Here is a 21,591-nt window from a genome sequence, read left to right as displayed (position 1 = left end):
AATGCTTGTTTGCTGCATCGCCATATGAAATTATAATTTGACAGTGTTATCTTTAATTTTGAAAAAAATCATGTTTTTACCTGCTAGGTTTTAACAACCTTTTAAATTGCCTAATTATGCATTAAGTCATCAGTCATACGAAATGTCTTCTGTGAAGACTAAATCTCAAAATGTATTTTATATTTTAAGAAACTTAACACAAAATTGCAAGGACGAAGTGGTGCGATGGTCTTCACGTAGCCACACCCTGATGACACTGACCCAATTTTTATCGCCCAAATCGAACTCTTCATGATGAGTCGTAAACATCTCCTCGTTGGCTGACCTCGAAATAATTCTGATTCTGATCGCATTTCATACGTTCTGCTCTTCACTCTTATATATATATATATATATATATATATATATATATATATATATATTTAATTTTTGATGAATGAAAGAGGAAGGCGTCTTACTGACTAAAAATAAAGAAGAAAAAATGTCCTTTATCTTTTACCCCTGTTCAAGATCTCACGAAACACACCCATAAATGAGCTATGGAATTTTAGTCATCTTTCCCATGTAGTAAATCAAGATTACAGAAAATGACGTGTTAAAAGAGATGGAAACAGCATTACGAATAATCCATTCCCCCCATCCCCCAACACCTTCATTTAGTATAAAAAGGTATGATTATAAGAAACAAGCACATTTGTTCTTCAATCACAAAGAGTGTTGTCACGATGAAGCTGGTAAGTTATTAGCGTTCTACATAGATTTTTTTTTTAATGCTCATATGGCCAGTTTGAAAGTTGTAAAATTATGTTTGCTTGTTTGTTTAATTTTTAGTATTTCAGAATGCTTTCTGCAATAAAATATTTAGAAATAGGAGCATCTGACGCTGTCTACCATTCATGTTTAAAGTCTCCTAAAACTTTCGTCTTAAGCATCCTCCTCCTCCACAACAGCCTAGTCGGCATGACATCACCGTCTGACGTTCGTTTGGAGAGGCTTGGGTTTGATTCCTATTGATGACCTGAAGACGTTCTCAAGTCCTCGAATGAAGAAGTTCTCTTCATTCGAAGCTGTAGTTACAGATTTCAGGCGGTGGGTGTAGGGTTTTTCTTCTTGTGTGTGTGTTATTCCTTATTTTTTATCCAGTGCAACATGCAATTCGGCCTTTGAACACACAACTCCACATAAATTTACACTTAGGGTTATCAAGCTTGTGACCGCCAATACTAGTAAGACGTAAATTAAAAATATATAAATCGCCACACGTGATGCTGTTACCGATGATATTCTCCGTTTCATGAAAGGGTGTGTGCTTCATAAAATGGCCACTCAGTGTAAACAGTTCAACACAATATCAAATATGCAGTTCATTATATAAGATTTGTTTATTGTAGGCAGAAAAGTGATGCTGATACAGGTCGTTGAGCTGGTTAACATAAATTGTGGCAATTGTTAATTGTGGTAATTGAAGTATTGTGAACGGAAGTGACTGTAAATGACAGAGAAGAATAAGGAATTGATTAATACAGTAAACATTGTGCTAAAAGTAAAAGAGAGACGATAAGGATTAATTACGTGAAAGGAAATGTTTGAAAAGGAGAAACAGGGAGGTTAGTATTCAATAATAAAGATGTGAACACTAAGAAAACAAATTATGGCAAGAAATGTAGTTACCTGTGAAAAGAGTACAGTGAAGTCAAAGTGTCCCTTGAATTAAGTTACTAATCCAACAGTTTATCCTACCTATAGATTGCTGAAACGTAAAATAATGAACCAATATATACTCCCCACCATGACTTATGGAAGTGAAACTTGGGCACTCACCAAAAGAATGGAAGAGAAGCTGAGAACTACACAGCAAAGAATGGAACGAATTATATTGGGAATCAGACTGTTAGATAAAAAGAGAAATACATGAATTAGGCAGCAAACTCAAGTAAACGACATTCTTGTTAAAACTAAAATGATAGCGGGCAGGACACATAGCACGAAGACATGATGACAGATGGACTAAGAAAATAACTGAATGGTACCCAAGAGGAGCTAGAAAAACACCTGGAAGACAATGGTGGAGATGGATAGATGAAATTCATGAGTTTGTGGGTAGTAAATAGCCATTGCACAAAACAAAAGGAACTGTAAAGTTACTGGAGAGGCCTTCATCCTGCAGTGGATTGAAAATGGTTTATGATGATAGATTGCTGTAATTTCCCAAAAGTCCATGCCTTCTGATAATAATTATAGGCTTTACAATAGTATATTCTATATACTATTGTATATTCTAGTCGGCTTTCTTTTGGTGTTATCGCCTATGGCAGAGGCACAAGAATTAGAATAATTTACAAAATAAGGCACATACAGCTCGATGCATTCAAAGTTAAGGAAGATATAAAATTGTGTGCTTGCATCCCACTAAAAGTAATTTGTGAGGGTGTCCTGGATTTTTGGCAGGGTAGTGTAAAATAGAGCCATAGTTTGTTTATATTTTTACACTTTATTATTAAAAAAATTAATAGTAGATCAGTAACTTTAATTAAACAAACTATTTATTCTCCATAAATTGATGAATCAAAAAATCACTAATTATCTCTTTTTATCCTATTTATAGCTATTGTTTTCTCTGTTGGTCGCCGTCGCTTTGGCTGCTGAGACAGCCATGGACGTTGGTCCCGCAGGATATAACTTTAAATACAGTACAGGAGATGCAGGTGGTCATGAGAGAAGTGAGAGTGGTTCCGCTGATGGAACAGTGAGCGGCAGCTACAGCTACGTCGATCCTAACGGCAATCCTCGCACAGTTACCTACACCGCTGGAGCCGACGGTTTCGTGCCATCTGGAGATATCTCCGTGGACAAGAAGACCGCAGAAGAAGCTGCAAAGATCGCTGCTTTGGCTCCTAAGGCTCCCGAAGTTCCCGTTCACCCAGCTTGGGGTCCTTACTGGGGAGGGTGGCACGGTGCAGCTCCCTACTATGGTGGTTGGTACGGAGCTCCCTGGTATGGTGCCTGGAACCGTGGCTGGGGATGGTGGTAAGCTTTCACTGACATCGGCAAATGGACTGGGACTGATATTATTCACTTGCTCAAACAGTAATGGTCGGTGCTTTCTATGGCTTTAGTGCTTGTATTAGGGCATCTGCTTTAAATTGCTTCGTTAATGTACATACCATTTTTATCGACGCCGTGGTGCGTTTGTAAATTTGCGAATGTGCCGTGAACAGTGCTGTTGAATTTTCGTTAATGCGTTTGGCTGAATGAATTTTGAGTTTGTGTTCTGTGTCAAAATCCTAATTTAAAAATAAATGCCATTTGAAATTTAATGGGAATAAAGCTAGTTTTGTGCAAATAAAGAATTGTAAAAAAAAAAAAAAATAGTTTTTCCTGAATTTCTTAATGCACTGCTACTTTCACTTTACAGATTTATGCAATATTGATAACAGATTCCTCTCAATTACTACCATTATGCCCATTATGGGTAGCACAGTTGGTAGAATCACCGTCCTCCCATCACCGGCTGGAAAAGACCTGAGTTCAAGTCTCTTCAATGACGTGAGGGATATTTATGGGCCTTTTTCGTAACGTGGCTGAGTTAGTCGATCTCAGGCGAGGGTAGCATCGTTTTTTTTCTCCCACACATTCGAATTTTTCGTCGTCCACCAAACAGAAAATCGTCCACAGAACACGTGCAATTTACAGACGCTGATGCTACCACAACTACTACAGTTATTACTATTGGCCACATGGTGCAAGGAAGCTTGAGGCTTTAGCATTAGCATTAGCATTAGTAGAGGCATACGATGCAAGAAAGAGAGCTTATGCAGCATCAGTAAAAAAAAACAAAAAAACTCCAATTTCACCCCTCCATTCGTTCCAAATGCCTGTCCAGCTCAGCCTTCAATTTATTTAAGCTGAGCTGGACTTCTACAACGAAAGATGGAAGTTTGTTCCACCAATCAACTACCCGCTGGCTAAAGGCAAATTTTCGCGCATCTGTTCTACAACTATCTTTCCTCAATTTGAAACTGTGCCCCCTCAGGTTCTTAGTCTGAGTAAGAGGAAGAATCCCATCAGCATTCAGCCTGCTCAACTCATTCAAGGCCTTATACACCTCAATCAGATCACCTCGCAGGTGCCTACTCTCCAGGCGCTGCAATTTGTAGAACTTTCTTGGTATGAGCACCCCTTTGTTCCCCTCACCAATCTTGTTGCCCTTCTCTGTACACGCTCAAGCAAATCTACATCCTTCCTAAAATGAGGCCTCCAGACCTGTACGCAGTACTCAAGGCATGGCCTGACCATTGCCTTATACAGAGGGACAATCACCTCCTTTTACCTGATAGCAAAATTTCTGTATATCATTGAAAAAACCCCCATGACCTGCCCTGGCAGCCTGTCTGTATTGCTCAGAACAATTCATATCTGACTGCACAATTACTCCCAGGTCTTTTTCATTTTCTACCACCTTAAGTGTAGTACCACGCAGTTGGTACATTTCTCTGGGGTTATTGCTACCTATATACAGTGCTTTGCATTTGTCAATGTTAAACTTCAGTTGCCACTTCTCAGCCCATCTGCTCGAATTTCTAGATCCTGTTGCAGTAGCACACTGCCATTACTGTCTGTCATTAACAACCCTGCCAACTTTTATATCATCTGCAAACTTCGACACTAAGCCTGATATACCTTCATCAATACCATTTATAAATATACAAAACAACAATGGGCGCAACAGCGAACCCTTGGGAACTCCACTAATAACATTTGCCCACGAAGTGCTTATGCTGCATCAGCCAAAAAAAAAAAAAAAAAATTCTGAATTATCTTGAGAGACAGAGAGAGAGAGAGAGAGAGAGAGAGAGAGAGAGAGAGAGAGAGAGAGAGAGAGAGAGAGAGAGAGAGAGAGAAAACAAGAGTCAGTAGTAGAAAGAAATTACCAAGAAAGAGAAGAATGATGATATCCAGCTCAGGACCCTGGGTGTGCCAAGCCCATACTCACCAGATGTGAGCACCTGGGGAAATATATTTCACTCGCAAGGATGGAAAAAGTACCAAACTATTTCTAGAGTTATACATAGAAAAATTATCTTTTCGGATTATTTTGCTCTCTCTTGCATGTTATTTTTTAAAGTATTTAAAAATCTACTTCTACAAATGCGCGAATGCCAAACAAGTGAATGGATCAAAATATGGCAATCACTTTGCCGCTAATGCCTCACTGTCGTGTGGAACTGTATCGAAAGGTTTCCTATAGTTATTTTTGCCTTCAGTCACAAATGATCTCCAGCAAACAAATCCATGCTGTTTTGAGGATTCAACATTATATCCTTACCGATGGATCTCATAATTTTTCCTACTACAAAATCTAGATTACAGGTGTGTAACTGACCATTCGACATTGAGAACTATCTTTGTGAATAGGAGAGAGACATTTGCACGCATCAACTGTACATCTGAATAGATGGATATTCTCAGGACCGGACTAAGATATTCCCGCACCTCGGGCAGAACGATTATTTTGGCGCAGTTTTGAATATCCTTGAAATCTGCGTAAGATTTTGTTAAAAAAAAATTCTTCCCTTGCTTTTCAGCTTCTGGCGCCACTGTAAGAATGAAACATTTTCCAAGTCAACAATTGACATCATGCTAAAGTAATGAAAGTCCAGAGAAGACACTGAATCCAAGAAAAGACCCGGCGTCTACACTGTTAGCCCGTGCTTTAATCCGGCACTGGATATTCTTGTTATCTTGATGCTGTTTATCTCTTTTAACTATGAGGCATAGTTATATGTCGGTATTGGAATTAAAGAAAAATATCGTTCATCCTCTCGTTATTACTAGTTGGCTCTTGGTGTTCTCAAGTCTAAATTCGTTACGTGTGAATATGGATGCTAAATACTTATTGAGCTTGTTGGTAAGCTGTTCGAGATCACCAGTAAGATTACCATTCATATGAAGTGGGCCAATATGGCTCAGGCCCTCTTCTCCTAGTTTATACCCATAGTAAAAGAATTATTTACTGTTATGCTTTGCATTCTTAACCAGACTTCTCGTAATCTGCCTTGGTATGCTTACCCCTCTTCCCCGAATTACTATTAACTAACTATAATTACATACTAGCTTATACTTACCATATCGTTCCTCCATCCCTGCTAATTTATAGTCATCCTGTGCATCTTTTTATTTTTTTATACTGTGGTTCTCAGTTCTTCCCGCATCAATTTTATGTCTAAGAATGAGTTTTTTTCCCAAGACATATACCTTGAGAAGTACCGTTTTCGTTCATAAATAAAAAAAAAAGAGAATTTCATTTAGCATTTGTATTTGCTAGAAATGTCCATTAGAAATTACTCAACGGACATACTGAAAGGAATTCAAAGGATGTATAAGTAACCATTGCAATCTAACTTTGGGAAAACAAAATCCTTTTCTTGCCTGCACTTGACCATTGTTATTTCCACCAATAAATCTCACTTTAATATACTGCCATCAATGCTGCTAGGCTCCATTAATTGCAGATTCTTAATATCTTATGATTCCTTGACCAAGTTGTTAGTTCTTGTTTTAGGCGCATCAAGGACTTAGACCATGCTGCGCCTTATGTGTTATGTTTGTATAATGAGTGTGTCCGTATTTGATTTGCCTGTTGGCTGGACGAAAAACCAGAGTTTTTTCGAGAAAAAAACATGCAACCCTCACCTGAGACAGACTAAGTCAGTAGCCACGCTGTGAAAAAGCCATAAAAATTCCTCGCGTCACTGACGGGATTCGAACCCGGATGTGTTAAGGACGATGCTTATAGATGCAGTACTACCCCCAAGGACTGCTAATAAGATGAAGAATATTGCTTTCCTTTGTGGTATCTCTAACATGCTGATGTAGAAAGCAGTCTTCAATATGAGTTTGCTGCCTCTCACCTAACAAATGAGTTTTGAAGGCTAAAGGCATCAACAATCAGGAGAATGCGTTAAGTGGGAAATTAAACTTTTATGTCAGGTTCATGGTTCCAAATACGATTTTCTCATCTTTGTTTAGGAAGTTCTGCGATAATGGTAAAATTAATTATTTGAATACGTTAAAATATTCAAATAATTAATTTGAATTCTTTAACGTATTCAAATTAATTATTGTCACACACATACATGTAGAATTTTTTGTGTACAGTTTCCTCTACACACACACACACACACACACACACACACACACACACACACACACACACACACACACACACACACACACACACACACACACACACACACATTCGTGTATGTGCAGGAAACTACAAAACATGAAATATTTTGATTTATGAGGGTGATCAAAATTTAGCCTAGAATTTACTTCAAACGTATACGCCGAAAGATGAGCACAGTGAAAGAACCCACAGAGTTTCAGAGGGAAACAGTTGGATATCATCCAGAGAAAATGTCTGTGTGCAGGAATTAAGCATTTTCCAAGTCAATTGACATCATGCTAAAGTAACAGAAGTAAGAGAAGACTCTGAATCCAACAAAAGACCAAGTAGGCGTAGGACAGTGACTGACAGAATCGGAGGTGCTTTGAGATGAATGGCTCAAGAGAATCTCAGCTTAATGTTTCGAGCGGCCGCAGGCAAACCTATAAATATTTCTACCACACATAGAGAGACCTGCGTACTGCCAATTTTCATGGAAAAGCTGCAGAGTTCAGGCATTTATAAAAAATGCACAATACAGATTGGCACAGTGTAAGCTACACCGAACCCGACCATGATCAGTGAAAATCGCTACTGTGGAGCGAAAATTCGCACTACCGCTCTTCAGTCGGATGGACATATTTGGAAACACCTGGAGAACGCTTACTGCCTGAGAGTGTTGTCCCAACTGTGAAGTTGGATGAAGAGGATTCATGGTCTGGGAGTGTTTCTCGTTGTATAGACCAGGTCTGCTGGTAGCAATGCATAGAGTCATGAATGATGTGTCTTCCATTGATGGTTGGAACATGTGTGCCTGCATTGCGGCAATTTTATGGAAGCCGTCCTTACACCTTCAAAAACAACGAAGAGCCATGTTACAAAGCAATGATCATGAAGAGAATGAAATCGGAACTTTGCAATAGCCAGCACAGAGCCTGACTATAATCCAATTGAACATCGTTGGAATGAGTTGAAATGCAGGGCAGGATAAAAGCAGCTATCTTCGTTAATGGAGCTAGAGAATGTTTTAAACTATTTCACAAATTTTGGTCAGCAGTCAGATACCGGTCCTTGAAAACAAAAAAAAAAAAAAAAAAAATACCGGTCTTTAGAAAATATACAAATACTTGATTGTCATGTTATTATCGCACAACATTTATGAATGCGGTGAGTTATGACAAAACAACAAATACTCTAAATTCCTGCATTTCCAAATTTGACGCATTTGACAAATTTCTGTTGATTTAGTAATCTTCCTCGAGTCTGATAAGGCTTGAAACTTAAAAGCATAAAAATACAAAATACCACCCTTTGAGAATGATTTCATTGCTTTTTTTTGAGGGGGGAATAATAAAATATACGAAGTGTTGCAATAACGTTCCTGCACTGGTGCTGCTGCAGTCAAGTCGTTGAGTTTGAAAATAAACATAAGTGGTATGAACCCATTGTCGCCACCTGTACTTCCGCGCATATGCAAAGTAGTATATTGTAGTTCACACTTCCCCCAACAACAAGTAACAATAAAAATTGTAGCAGCCTTAACGTTTCGTGTAATAATTTTGTAATTGGAGCCAAGAAATAAAATAAAAATTTGGCTTAAACTGGTAAAATCTGAAACAGAAACGTATGAAATGTTAAAAACTGCTTATGTTGATTTAATTTATATCATTAATTAATTAATTTATTAATTTATTTATTTATATATATACGTTTCTCACACACAGAGCACACAGACCCTAAATAAAGGTGAGAACGCTAGAAATTTCAGAAAATACAAAACAGTAATAATCAATACAAAACTAGAATTAAAATATATACAAAATTTACATTAAGAAAACAGAGTAAGGAGCACATTCTTATAGATAGTTGGAATAAGAGTAAAATCAATATTGTAGTTATTCAATACCTGAAGGAAACGAAACAGAGGACTACCAAGTGAGTGATGAGTACGAGGCAGTGAGAAATTAATTTTATAACGAGAATTCAAACGGGGTATAGCGAAAGGTATTTGTGCAAGAAGAGATGGAGAATCGATAACAGAGTTTATGTTATTGTAAACAAAAAGAGACCCATGGAGTTGTCGTCTAGAGTGAAGACGAATGATTCTGAAGCGACCACAAAGAGCTCCATAGTTTCGACGGTGATTTCGATAGCATAAGAATTTAATGTGAATTCTCTAAGTCTATGAGAAAGATATTCCTGTTATGGGGACCAAATAATATCACAATAATCAAAATGGGAAGTATAAGCTGCTTGTAGAGAAGAATTATAACTTTGTGATGAAACGTTAAGTTGCACCAGTGTTTGAATGGTATAAATGGTTCAAAGATGGACATGAGGATGTTTGCGATGACCCAAGAAGTGAACGTCCGTCAGCCTCTCGAAGTGATGATATAGTTGCAAAAGTTCAGGAAATTGTGGCAAGAGATCGTCATCTCACTCTTAGAATGATGGCTGATGAGTTGAATATGAATAAGAAGACGATTCGTCAAATTCTGCAGAAAGATTTAGGGAAAACGAAGGGCTGTGCAAAATCTGTGCCGCAGCCTCACGGATCAGTAGGAGCAATGAAGAGTATCATCATGCGAAGGCGTCATCTAGACTTTTCAAGCTCATCCTAATATCCTCGAGCGTATTGTCACTGCAGATAAATATTAGTTGTTTCAGTATGACCGAGAGAAGTAGCGTCAGAGCAAGCAGTGGGCGGCGCTTCAAAATCATCAATAAGGCCCAAAAAGATTCGTTTCAGAAGTCCAGGATCAAGACGATACTGATCATATTTTTCGACAAACAGGGTGTGATTCACAAGGAATTTGTACCTGAGGGGGAGAGAGAGAGAGAGAGAGAGAGAGGGGGTGAATACTGCGTTCTACGTGCAGGTACTTCAAAGACAAAGGAAGCGTATTTCCCGGATGAGGCAATTTCGAGAGAAAGGCAGTTGGTTCTTGTTGCACAACAATGCTACCGCCCATTCCGCACTTGTTGTGAAAACATTTCTGCGAAACATAGTACTGTATAGATCAGTCATCTGCCCTACTCTCCCAGTGTAGCACTAGAGGACTTCCTCTTTCCCAAAGTGAAAACTACCTTCAAAAGAAAGAGCTTTCAGGATGTTGAGGACATAAAGAAAAACATACCCTTCCAACTGAACATCATCTCTCTCTCTCTCTCTCTCTCTCTCTCTCTCTCTCTCTGGATGCCTCCGCTGACTCTTTTCAGCGGAATTTTTAGAAAGATGTAATACGTGCATTCAATCAGGTGGTGATTACTTTGTTAAGAATTTGAATTTTGAATAAAAATAAAAACCATTTTTGAGCGTCTTCACTTTATTTTCTTTTTATTGTACCATTCGGGGACTTTATTGCCACACTTTGTACAAATGATTTTCACTTAACGCACCAAAAAATAGTTAAATACAAATGATAGGTACAGAAACCCTTCAAGGCATTTTTTTTTAATGTCATAGATAGGGGAATACGTTCAACCTTCGCAACCAGTTACTTCGCTAATCTGTGCTTCGGTAGTGCCTTGACATTCAGGTGAACACTGTCTCATTATCTGAGCGAGGCAGTCGTCTTTATAAAAAAAAAAAAAGCACTTGTTTCCCGTTTCGCCTGTGTTGTAAATGTATATATATAGTGTCTGTTAAAGTGTTTGTCCAAGGGCAAATTTAAATGTCCTACAGTTTAAAAAAAACTATAATAACTTACCAGAAAAGCCGTACTCTCTCTCTCTCTCTCTCAGCCCGAGACAAAAATTTACATTAGTTTTATTAAAAACTTTTAATGTTGCCTATGGCAGTGACTAGCTTATAGGGTTTCTACATAGTACTACAACCTGGAGTTCTAGCAAACCATGAACCAAGTATTTTAATTTTGTTACCACCCCACGTGTTGCCCGTGTATTCCCAAATTACTAAAACTTTATAGTCTTCGTTTCAGAGCTTTTCTTAGGTGCAAATGGAGGGCTAAGAACGTATATTAGAAACTTTTAGGAATCCTTCATACGTATTTCCTGAAAATTACAATCTATGTAAATTCAATTTTAATGTCCACAAGTTTATTCTTTCAACTTCTGAATCCTGTACCCACGCAGGTACTATTGGAGCACTACAGGTTCTAAATACCTTTCATTTTGGGGTTCTTATTAAAAAAAACCTTAGGAAATGAAACAATGAAAACTCAGAGATGCATCACTGTGAAAATGCTGAATCAATTCCCCCACAATATACCGAGTCACTTAATTTGGAAGACGGTGGTGCACACTAACACAAGGAGATTCTGGATGAATAACTGTTATTGATGACTTTTCTTCTTCTTTTCCATTTAATGTATTTAATTTTTATTGGAGGGAAAAGAGACTTTGCACACACTCTTTAGAGTAAAAACAAAACTGGTGAAACCAATTCATTGCATGAAAGAAAGGTTAAATAAATATATATATATATAAATAAAATAAACATTGTACAAAGGACAAGTACAATAACCCAGCGAAACACCAGGGGTTAAGATTATAAGGAAACACAAATTACCAATTGGGACAAATAACAGTGGGAAATTTCTAATAATAGATAAAAGTTAATTGGCAATGATGAATTTAAAAAATAGAGTAGTTACATAATAGGATTAAGGATAATGGAATAAAAGCAAAGATTATAAAAAGGAAAGGATTAAAGAATAGAATTAGGATCATTTAAAAAAATTAAACATCATCAAACAGTAGGGACAGTTCGTCTTGGTATTCAGCTGTTGGATCCATCGCAGTTTGTAGAAGTGGCTGTCCCTGCTTGCAGTTCTCACAAGAAAATTGGATGAATCAAAGTATACCTCTGTTAGTGTTTACTTAGGCGTCGTTCAGTTGCCTACATACCTTATTTTAGTATGAACTTTCTGTATTTGGCTTTCGTAGTTAATTTGTGGAGGGGGACAGTCCAACTGCTGATGAATTCTTGTCAGCAGTTGACTGAGAGAAAACAGTCGTACAACACGAGTTTGTTGTTCCGTGGCAATAGCTTTGATGACGATGGAGGGATAGGGATACGCCAAACTCAAAGCTCCCGTAAAGTACCAGGGTCACAGGCTGCTCCAGAAAGTTTATTTGCAGTGAAGACTGGCTGTTCTCTGGATCCTGATACACTTCATCGATTGTACTTTCGCCGTGGTCGTTATTTGTTTTGGTAGATTAAGCTTGGCTGTTGTTCATGCGAATAGTGAATATTCGGCAGTATAAGTCCTCTTCAAGGCTGTTGGCTTTGGACAGTAAATATGACACGCTGCTTGTGCTCATATTTCTGTCCCTCACATCATGGCTGTATAGAAGATTGTAAGTTTATAGTTTAGTTTATTATAATTGTTAACGTGAAACAGCCGATTCTTGGCGATTCCTTTGTACATTTTTTGTTGGAGCAAGTCAATTTGTTGATGAAATTTTAATTTGACATCAAAAATGATTCTAGGTCAGAGTGGTTGTGGACATCTTAATGGCACTTCTTTAAGTAAAGGTTAGGATAGGACATTGCTTCAAGAAAACTAATCGTGCCTGAATTTTCGGGATGGATATAGAACTTAGAAAGGTTTTTATTGAGATCTGTTGAAGATTTATTGAGATTGCAATGCACTGTCGATGACAGGGCAGATACATTATCCAGGACTTGATAGTGGCGAGATTTTTTAAGTCGTTGTCGTAAGTTATGATGTCAGGACGATCCTTTTACAAATGGAATTAAAGCGGCTGAGAATAAACGCCTCCTTGGGGATCCCTGTGGTTATGACACATCGAATAGTTTAGTTGTCAGTCTTCACGTTACGATTGTTGTTTTTGTCAGGAGACATGACAGGAACCACAGTAGTCACTGTGAAAATTATTATATTCCTTATGAGTGTAAAGGAGGGATGGAACATTTATTGCTTCGAACAAAGCCTGAATATCTAGTACATTACTACGAACTCATTGTTTTCTTCAAATGCCTGTAATTTGTCGTTGGTAGTTGCAATTAAGCTCGTTCCTGGTGGTTGATTTCATTCTTGCTGAGTAGTGGATCCGTTGGGATTTATGATCCATGATTTGAAACGTGGCTATTGAGACAGTGCTTTCTTTGGGAGTTTTATTAGGCTGGTACAACAAGAAATCGGCCTGAAATGCTGAATGTCTTGTAATTCCAAATATGGTAGAAAGTAGTGGATTTCCAACAACACTCGACTTAACATCGAAGTTAGAACATTTACAATGAAGGGACTCAAACATTTAAGAATTTAAGACATTTAATGAATCGAGGTACTCCATCCAGTCCGAAGGTGGCCTCTAGCAGAAGATCGTTCGTTGCCTTTAGGAGTTCCTGTTCTGTTACCCTCCGGGTGACACCTCCGGGTCAAAGAAGTTCACAAGACAGAGAACGCAAGAAACAGCACCGTATTTAGTAGTCACACGAGCTTGAACCACAATCACTGAAAGCACGTGTACTCAGCACTTTCGCGGACCACTCGGCTATGGCGACCTGTGCTAGTAACATGAAGGAAAGGAAGGAAAGTGAGTTAAAATCAGGCTAGCATGCACTAGAAAACCTGTCAATGAAGCTCATAACCAGCTCTCATAATCAGTTTGATGTTGTTGAAAAGGTGTTTCTTATAGAATTGTCGGTCTTTTCCAAATGTCCGTTGTAATGGTTGCTAAGGCCAATGCTTTTTTTCCCTATTGAATTGAGTCCTTGCTTTTGAATATTCAATTACCGCATCGATAGAACTATTCTGTTTCCACATTTTATGAAGGGCCTACTTTTCTGAGATTCTTGTGTGATTACTGGAAGTTTTGTAGCTTCCAGTAATCACACAAGAATCCCAGATGGTAACCATTTTAGTTGCTGCGAAATGGTGACAGATTTCAGCAATTGGTCTTCCAAACAGTTTTGTTGCAGTGATTCTCTTTGCTTTTTTTTAATAATAGGAACGATGGTGTCTGTCCACGGCAAGTTCAGAAATTTTTTAATATATTAAGATCCTGATGTTTAAAATTTCTTGTCGTATGTAGTTCTTTGTTCTTTGTTCCACTTCTACTATATACGATATGTGCTCTGCTGTCCTCTTAAATACTACTTGTTTTCTAGATATGATTACTGTTTGTTTGTATTGATCAATGATTATTATTCCACATTTAATACTAAATACTGTATATATAATAAGAGTAATATATAAGAATCACTGAATTAATTATCACACTATTGTTTTCTGTGCAACATTTAATTTCAAGGAATTGATCTGTAGGGGTTGTCTAAAGTGAGAAGATTTTCTGGAAACACAAGACACTTCATTATTTGTTTCCTAACAACGCTAGCGCTTTATTTATTTAATAAAATTTATGCAATGTAAAATTTTATAATGTAAATAGCAAGAAAGAGCTAACATGATCTGTGTCTTATACGAATGCGTATGGCACATACGGGTAAATAAGTTTCATTAGTGACTTGTGTTGTGTAGAAAACGTAATTTTATACACACATTTGAAGTATGTAATAAGTATTGACACACATTGAACAAGTATCGAAACGAGTATTGAACAAATATTGAAGTGCTGAAGAAGTATTGATGTATTGAAGTACTGAGTGTTTAACAAGTATTGACATGTTCGGATGTTGTAAATTCCAACAGTATAATAAAAACACACACTAAATTATAGAATGTAATTATCTTTACTGTGTCAGAAGCATCTGTTTATTTTATAAACAGATTTTACATGCATGCGGAAGAACACCGATGATAGCCAGAAACAAAAACATAGAAGGGTATTTACATACGGTGCGTTTGGTGGCAAAAATAGAACTTCCCAATTTTTTTTTTTTGTTTTTTTTTTTTTACAATGAGAGTAATGTTAAGCCTAATATTTACACATCATTTCTTTACAAAATAAAATCCCTGACTGAAAAAATTAAGTGACATTTCTCTCTCTGTAAAAGAGATGTTATAGCCATCCTTCAAGAGCAGACTGAAGGAAGAGCGGTGGAGATCACTCTTTTGAGAAAACTTTTAGTTCAAAAGAAAGCAGCGAATGAACACAGTAGATGAGCAAGCCCAGTCGTGTAGTCGGCGAACTACCCTAGTTTACCAATGTGCGGCCCAATGGGGGCTACCGTGGTGTCCCCAGGCTCCGTAGTAGGGGTAACCATGATGCCAGGCGCCGCCATAATAGGGGGCGTGATGTGCAGCATTCCATGCGGCGTGTGCGGGATCAACTGGGGCCTTGGGAGCAAGAGCTGCAATGGCAGCAGCTTCAGCAGCGGTCTTCCTGTCCACACTGATATCTCCGGATGCTACGAAACCTCCTGCTCCAGCGGTGTAATGAACTGTGCGGGGATCGCCGTTGGGGTCGATGTAGCTGTAACTTCCACTTACTCCGCCATCAGCGCTGCCACTCTCAACTCTGGAGTGACCACCTGCATCACCTGTGCTGTACCCGAAGTTGTAGCCATGGGGGCTGATGTCCATGGCGGTGTGGGCGGCAAAGGCCACAGCGAAGAACAAGGGAAGTAGAAACTGAAACAGATAAAATAAATTCTTTAGATAATTGCGCTGGTATATGCATCAAGTTAACAGTGATGTAATTCATTTTAATAACTTGACAAATAAGCTGATTATTGGATGTATTATCACTAGTCGATGAAGACTAATAATCATCTACCTCTAAGTAAGATTGTAACTTAGGAAGTTAGAGTTTAACGCATCGTACTTTGCTAATCGTAATAAGTTATATTATTTTATTTCTAATACTTTAAACATAAGTAGAACGTGAACCGAAATAATTAACCTCCAGCCTACATATGCACATATTTGCTTTCCTAGGTTTGGAGTACTGTTACTGAAGTGGTTAAACAGAATCAGTACATTCTGTTCAACAAAATACCCCTTCAGACAGTAAACATCCGTTTATCATCTCAAGGGCTTTTTTATGTAATGAACTGTTCGTACATCTTAATACTTTCAAAGCTGTGAAGTGGGCGACTCGACTCGCCGAAGACCAAGAACTTGACCCTGAGAAGATAAATAAATTATCGAAAGAAACATAATTGGTTAATGGGATGAGTGTTTCAATCACCACAAAACAAACTAGTTAAAGTATTAAATATTGGTTCGCTGAATACATTCGAAGGCTCTTTTATTGAATTCTCAGATCTTTTAGATTTCATCTACCTTTTAACTTTAGCAATGTACGCATTGCATTTTATTTCAGTCGGATTCAATTATCATATAACGAACCTCAATGATTAAAAACTTTTGTATTCAAGAAGTAGTTATTAAAACCTTATGATGTGATGTTCTCGTTTATGGACAATTTATGAGGCGAGATTGTGTAGCAGTTAGTTTTATTATTATTAGTTATAGGGGAAGAGAGGTCCGATAATCGGACCTTTCTTTCCCAGGGGACATGGAATATTATTCTAGTCCAGAAGAATATCGTAAATAAGTGCTGAAAATTTGAAAGGTATCAGAGTGTTATTCCAGATTTATCGCAAAGTTTCTGTAAGGAGGAATTGGGAATTGTGAAATCGGGATTAGTCTTTAAACATCCGCAGAGACTAACAAAAGATGCGATGAAAAAATTTAGTGTCCATCCGACTTTTCTTTTCGAATAATGTCCAAAGCATTTCATTTAAGAGATTTCTGAGCAGGGAAGAACCTGTGGAATCGTAATTGGTCTTGAAAGCTTCCCAGGAGCCACTGGAGCTTACTCTGAAAATTTTATATTGTTAAGATTATCCTTTTCGAGTAAGGCTCGAATATCCGAAACTAACAAAAGTTTCTATAATGGGTTAGAGGTTTGGAGGTGGGGCGTTGAATTGGTATTGATCCTAACAGGTTCCTTGAGTAAAAGTCAAACATCTGAAATATATTTCCATTTAAGTATAGAGATAACTCGAAATTTTACAGAACAAAAAAATAAAAAATAAAATAATAATAATAATAGAATAAAAAATAAAAAGCCGAAATTCTACTGGTCTGATGTTTAATGAAATTTGAGATGGCTCGACAAATCTTTCTGTCCCAAATATAAGATATCGTCGAAATACGTCCACCGAGATCGAATTGTTGCACGAGGACGGATATAGTGAAGATAGTAGGCACTTTAAAAGTTTGCGAATGAACACCTAAAAATCACGAACTGATTTTGTAACAGTTGAAGTTTACTATTAATTTATATTCAAATAGGGTAATAACTTTTATCTGAGTACGTAACTGCTTAAATGGATAAATAAAAAAAATCTCTCCCCTCTTTTTTCTTATAGAATTCAATAAAGAATGCTTGATTTTCTACGAGGAAGTTATTTTAAGTATAAAATATGAAGTTTAACGCATTCTTTCCTTAGAAGTAATAGAAATGGAGAAGGTGATCTATAAGTAAAGTATAACTTAAAGACAAAAGAGAGAATTTTTCTAAGTAGGTTTAGTAAAGAAACTTTAATTAGAGAATTTTTCTCTTTCTCTCACTCACTCATCTGCCTAATAGTAGTCACATATTCATTTCAAAGAGAAAATATTAAAACTTTTATCTTACCAGCTTCATAGCGGCTACTGGGGATCACGGAACTGCAAAATGTTCAATGTGTCCTTTCTGATTTCTTTCCCTATATTTATACTGATTGTCTCGTAGTTTTTTTCGCTCTTCATTCTTAGTTCCCAGTGATATTATTGGTCCCTCATTATTCATCTAATGAAGGGAGGATTATGGGTGGGGCGGGAAGAATTACCCGTATTAAAATTTGTTCTTTTGGTGGGCGGGGATCTCTCCTTGCTTTATTGATGGAACCCAGGAAACTCTTCAAAATGGGATACTTGCCAGCACGGTAGCGACGAGAGTGGTTTGACAAGATAGAGATAGGAGGAGATGTTAATGGTATTTCGAAGAAATGAACGAGATATGATAGAAATGAGGTCATTGTTAGCCAGATGATAGAGATTAGGAGATGTAATAATGCAGATATTCTTCACTTTAATTCACCTCTTTCTCTCAATCAAAATCTATTTATCTATCTGTATATCACTGAGCTGACACGAAACCTGTTTCTGAAGTCCTAAGTGGAATATAGTCGATTTTTTCCACTTTAATCTCAACGTTTCAAATATTTTTTCATAAATTGCTCTTCCTTCCATATTCATGATTCATACGTACATGTAACCATTAAACATTTTCAAAAGTAATATTTATTAAAGATTTATTTAAAGATAAAATCATCTTCTGTTTTTATGTGAATGTTTTTATCTTTATGAACAGTCCTAAAAATATCTATGCTGTGTTCTTTTATATATAGCGTAGGTTGCCCGGGGGAGGGGTTGGGTGTGATGCTACTCAAGCTTTTCAGATGGTGAAAATCTTAGTTTCACAGAGTTGAGTTACATCTGTTCTGAACGATTTTTAATTTGTTTTTATGTGTGTGAAGTATGAATAATTATCAAACAGAAGAAATGGAAAATTAATAGCGAATCTTTTTTCTGATTATAAATATGAAAGAAGACACCTCTTCTTTGCATACATTCATGGATTTAAAAAGATATAACTAATATTAAATTAAATTGCAAAAAAATTACCAGACATGTCGGTTCCCATCTTGGACCTTTTCTCAGTTATCTATAAAATTAAATTGTAAATATGATGTTTTACATAGTACACTAATAACAGCAAAGCGAAAAAGAATAACAGAACGTCCTTAAGGACATAATTTTATTCTTTTTGTTTTATTTATTATTCGTTATTCTTTTATTGTTTTTTACTTATAAAAAATAATAAAAGATCTATATTTTCTTCTAAAATGATAAATAATGCTAATTTATAGATACTGTTGTTTAGGGTGATTCAAAGAGTTCGTATTTTGACTACTAGGAAATTAAGACATTGGGTTTATATTTTATGGAAGCCAATATAAATAGATATTAGTAAAAATTGATTACCAAAATTTAAGGCTTTTCTAATGTAGTTTTCTTTTTTTTATAGTTTCTTTCGTATAGAAATTTGTGTGAAGGATGTGAAACTGAAATATTTCAACAGTGATGATCAAATGCATGTTAGAGTTGTTTGAAAAGTATCCCGAGGACTGTTTATATCGATCTGTCACCATGGTTGAAACATGGAATTGTCACGTAAGTTGTAGACCGAAAAAAATACCATGGTTTGGGAGTATACCTCATTTTTACTTTCAAAGAAATTTTGTGTCAACAATTTTCTTGAGATTCTTTGGAAATTGTTTTTCTTGATTTCTTTAAGATAAATTCTACCGTCACAGACGACTGTTTTGTACTAGGTCAGGAAAACCTTGCAAAGGCTTTGTCTGCAGAGGGAATGATACAATTTCTTTCGAGGAAACATTCTCTATTTTCATCGAGAATGGATACTGAGTTAAGAAAAAGGTCAGTTAAATTAAATGGTATGCGCATTAATAGGGAGGATATTAAAAATAGTGAAGTGCTTGAGAATTGGGAATTTAGGAGACTTGAAAGGATGAAATGGACAAAAGATAGGATCAGAAGTGAGGCAATTTTAAGGACGAAAACGGGAAATCAGAGTATGATAAAGGCTATAAGGAAAAGAGAGAAAAGTTAAATTTGGCATATATTTAGGGGGAGGAGAGAGAGAGATTTGTTAAGAGATGTAATTGAAGTGAACGCCATGGGCAAGAGATCTAGAGAAAGAAAACGAATCGAGTTTTTCATTGATTGGATAGAGGCTGACGAATATCATGGCTCAAAGAAGAGGATAGAGACGAGAGAGAGAGAGAGAGAGAGAGAGAGAGAGAGAGAGAGAGAGAGAGAGAGAGAGAGAGAGAGAGAGATGGAGACGCAATTGAGTTTTGTCTGCCATGGTTCTCCACAAGATTCTCATGGCAGAGAACTTCTGATAATGATGATATATATGGTTATATATATCAATATATAATGATAATGATGATATTTTTATATGTGTTTAAAATTTTCAGAATATTTGTCTTTATTGAATTATTATTGTTCATTGCCACAGCGTTAATTATCTAATTAGTTTTATGCGTTTCTTTAATTCAATTTATACTTTAAGAACAGCCATGCTGGCAAAGGAGTTACATCATTCACGAGCTATGAAACATAGTGTATGAGATTACAATTCTTAGTTTTGAATTCTCTGCTCAGTTTTGCGATCTGCTTCGGAAAAACAACGAATTTTCCGATAAGGGAAAGTCTACAATTTAACCTGATAAAGATTAACTCATTTCTGATTGGGGAAAGAATAAAAAGCAGAATATTTTCAGTGAGTATACGTGCGCGCACAAGAGAGTTTGTACTATTAATTGAATGGAAAAAAAATATTAAAAAATAACTAAACTGAGGTCTGATATATTCTTAACGAAGAAAGAAAATATTAGTGGTGCCAGTTGGTGCGAGACGACCTTTACTTCGCAAGATTTATGGGAAATTGTCTACCAGAGAAGATAATTTATAAAAATAATGATGTCAAACATGTTGTTCGTGTTAATTATGGGTGGCTCGATGGTAAAAAAAAGCACACGTTTGGTAAGTTAAGTTTTTACATAACTGCATAATCTTGAAGTTATGTAATTGCAATGAAGTTTTATTTTAATAGCCTTAAGCTATCAGATTAATCTTTGATAATGATAATTAATTTATTAAACTAGACGAAGAGAGCGCCTAAATTTTCTTTCACAACTGCAGCTGATATTTTTTGTTTTTTCGAACTGTATTTCTCGTATGTCAGAAGCACAGAGACAAGGAAGATATATTCTGTTACTAAGTTGGAGAAAATGTTTTAAGCATCGTTCTTCTTATAGCCTTCTTGGGAACTTGTCCTAAACAAACCATCGATTTTCGCCATTTTCGCAAGCTATTTATAATACAAAAACCCCAAAATAACTTTCGCACTTGATGGAGTTGACAATACGGCTTTGTTGCTTTACTTCTTAGAAAAGTTACTGAGAATTACTTAAATATTACTTAGAAATGAGAGTTACATAAAAATTACTTCTCAGTAAGTTAACTTTAATTGATTGCCAGATAAAATTGGGTTGTTTGGTATTTCATAAAAAAAAAGACTGTTGACAAGGTAGGACAAGTAAAGTTTATTTTCGCAGACCAATCTGGTGCCTTTGATTGCGTTTCATACACGGTTCTCAACAACAAACTGGCACATTACGGATCTTGATCTACTGCACGCCTAAATTATCAACTTTATTAGGAAAACGGGTCACAAAGTCACATTACGAGATGCTAATTCGGATGCATTTCAACTCAATATGCAATTACGAAAGGTTTGTGTCTACGATCGTTAAAATTTTCATCAATGACTAAGTTTATTATCTGACTGACCCGATAATAAATAAATGAATTTGTTTACTGTTACCTTCTCTTTCACTTTGTGATAGAACCGGAAGTCACAAGCAACTGATGCGAACTCTTACG

General features: G+C 36.6%; 2 protein-coding genes across 2 annotated transcripts; one reads left to right on the top strand and one right to left on the bottom strand.

Moving 5' to 3' along the window:
- The first annotated feature begins 615 nt into the window (after window positions 1–615).
- LOC150078304 (adult-specific rigid cuticular protein 11.9-like) lies at window positions 616–3,317 on the top strand. Its single transcript, XM_090384762.1, has 2 exons — window positions 616–734; window positions 2,606–3,317. Exons 1-2 carry the CDS (start codon window positions 672–674, stop codon window positions 3,029–3,031), a joined length of 489 nt encoding a protein of 162 aa, XP_090240888.1. The 5' UTR covers window positions 616–671; the 3' UTR covers window positions 3,032–3,317.
- Window positions 3,318–14,830: 11,513 nt separating this feature from the next.
- On the bottom strand, window positions 14,831–17,840 carry LOC150078303 (adult-specific rigid cuticular protein 11.9-like). The gene is made up of 2 exons (XM_090385129.1): window positions 17,708–17,840; window positions 14,831–15,690 (listed from the first exon to the last, which is right to left on the bottom strand). The coding sequence occupies exons 1-2, from the start codon at window positions 17,714–17,716 to the stop codon at window positions 15,259–15,261; spliced, it is 441 nt and encodes a 146-aa protein (XP_090241255.1). The 5' UTR covers window positions 17,717–17,840; the 3' UTR covers window positions 14,831–15,258.
- Between the last annotated feature and the right edge of the window lie 3,751 nt (window positions 17,841–21,591).

Source organism: Mastigoproctus giganteus, chromosome 11 (assembly GCF_048544385.1).
Source record: "Mastigoproctus giganteus isolate SK-2022 chromosome 11, ASM4854438v1, whole genome shotgun sequence".
In the NCBI taxonomy this organism is placed as follows: domain Eukaryota; kingdom Metazoa; phylum Arthropoda; class Arachnida; order Uropygi; family Thelyphonidae; genus Mastigoproctus; species Mastigoproctus giganteus.
The sequence above is the reverse complement of the archived record's forward strand: the minus strand, read 5'-3'. Positions and strand labels throughout refer to the sequence as shown.

Coding starts and splice junctions, on each gene's coding strand:
- LOC150078304 (XM_090384762.1), top strand. CDS start 672: ATGATTATAAGAAACAAGCACATTTGTTCTTCAATCACAAAGAGTGTT. Junction 735..2,605: donor GTGTTGTCACGATGAAGCTG/GTAAGTTATTAG, acceptor TCCTATTTATAG/CTATTGTTTTCTCTGTTGGT.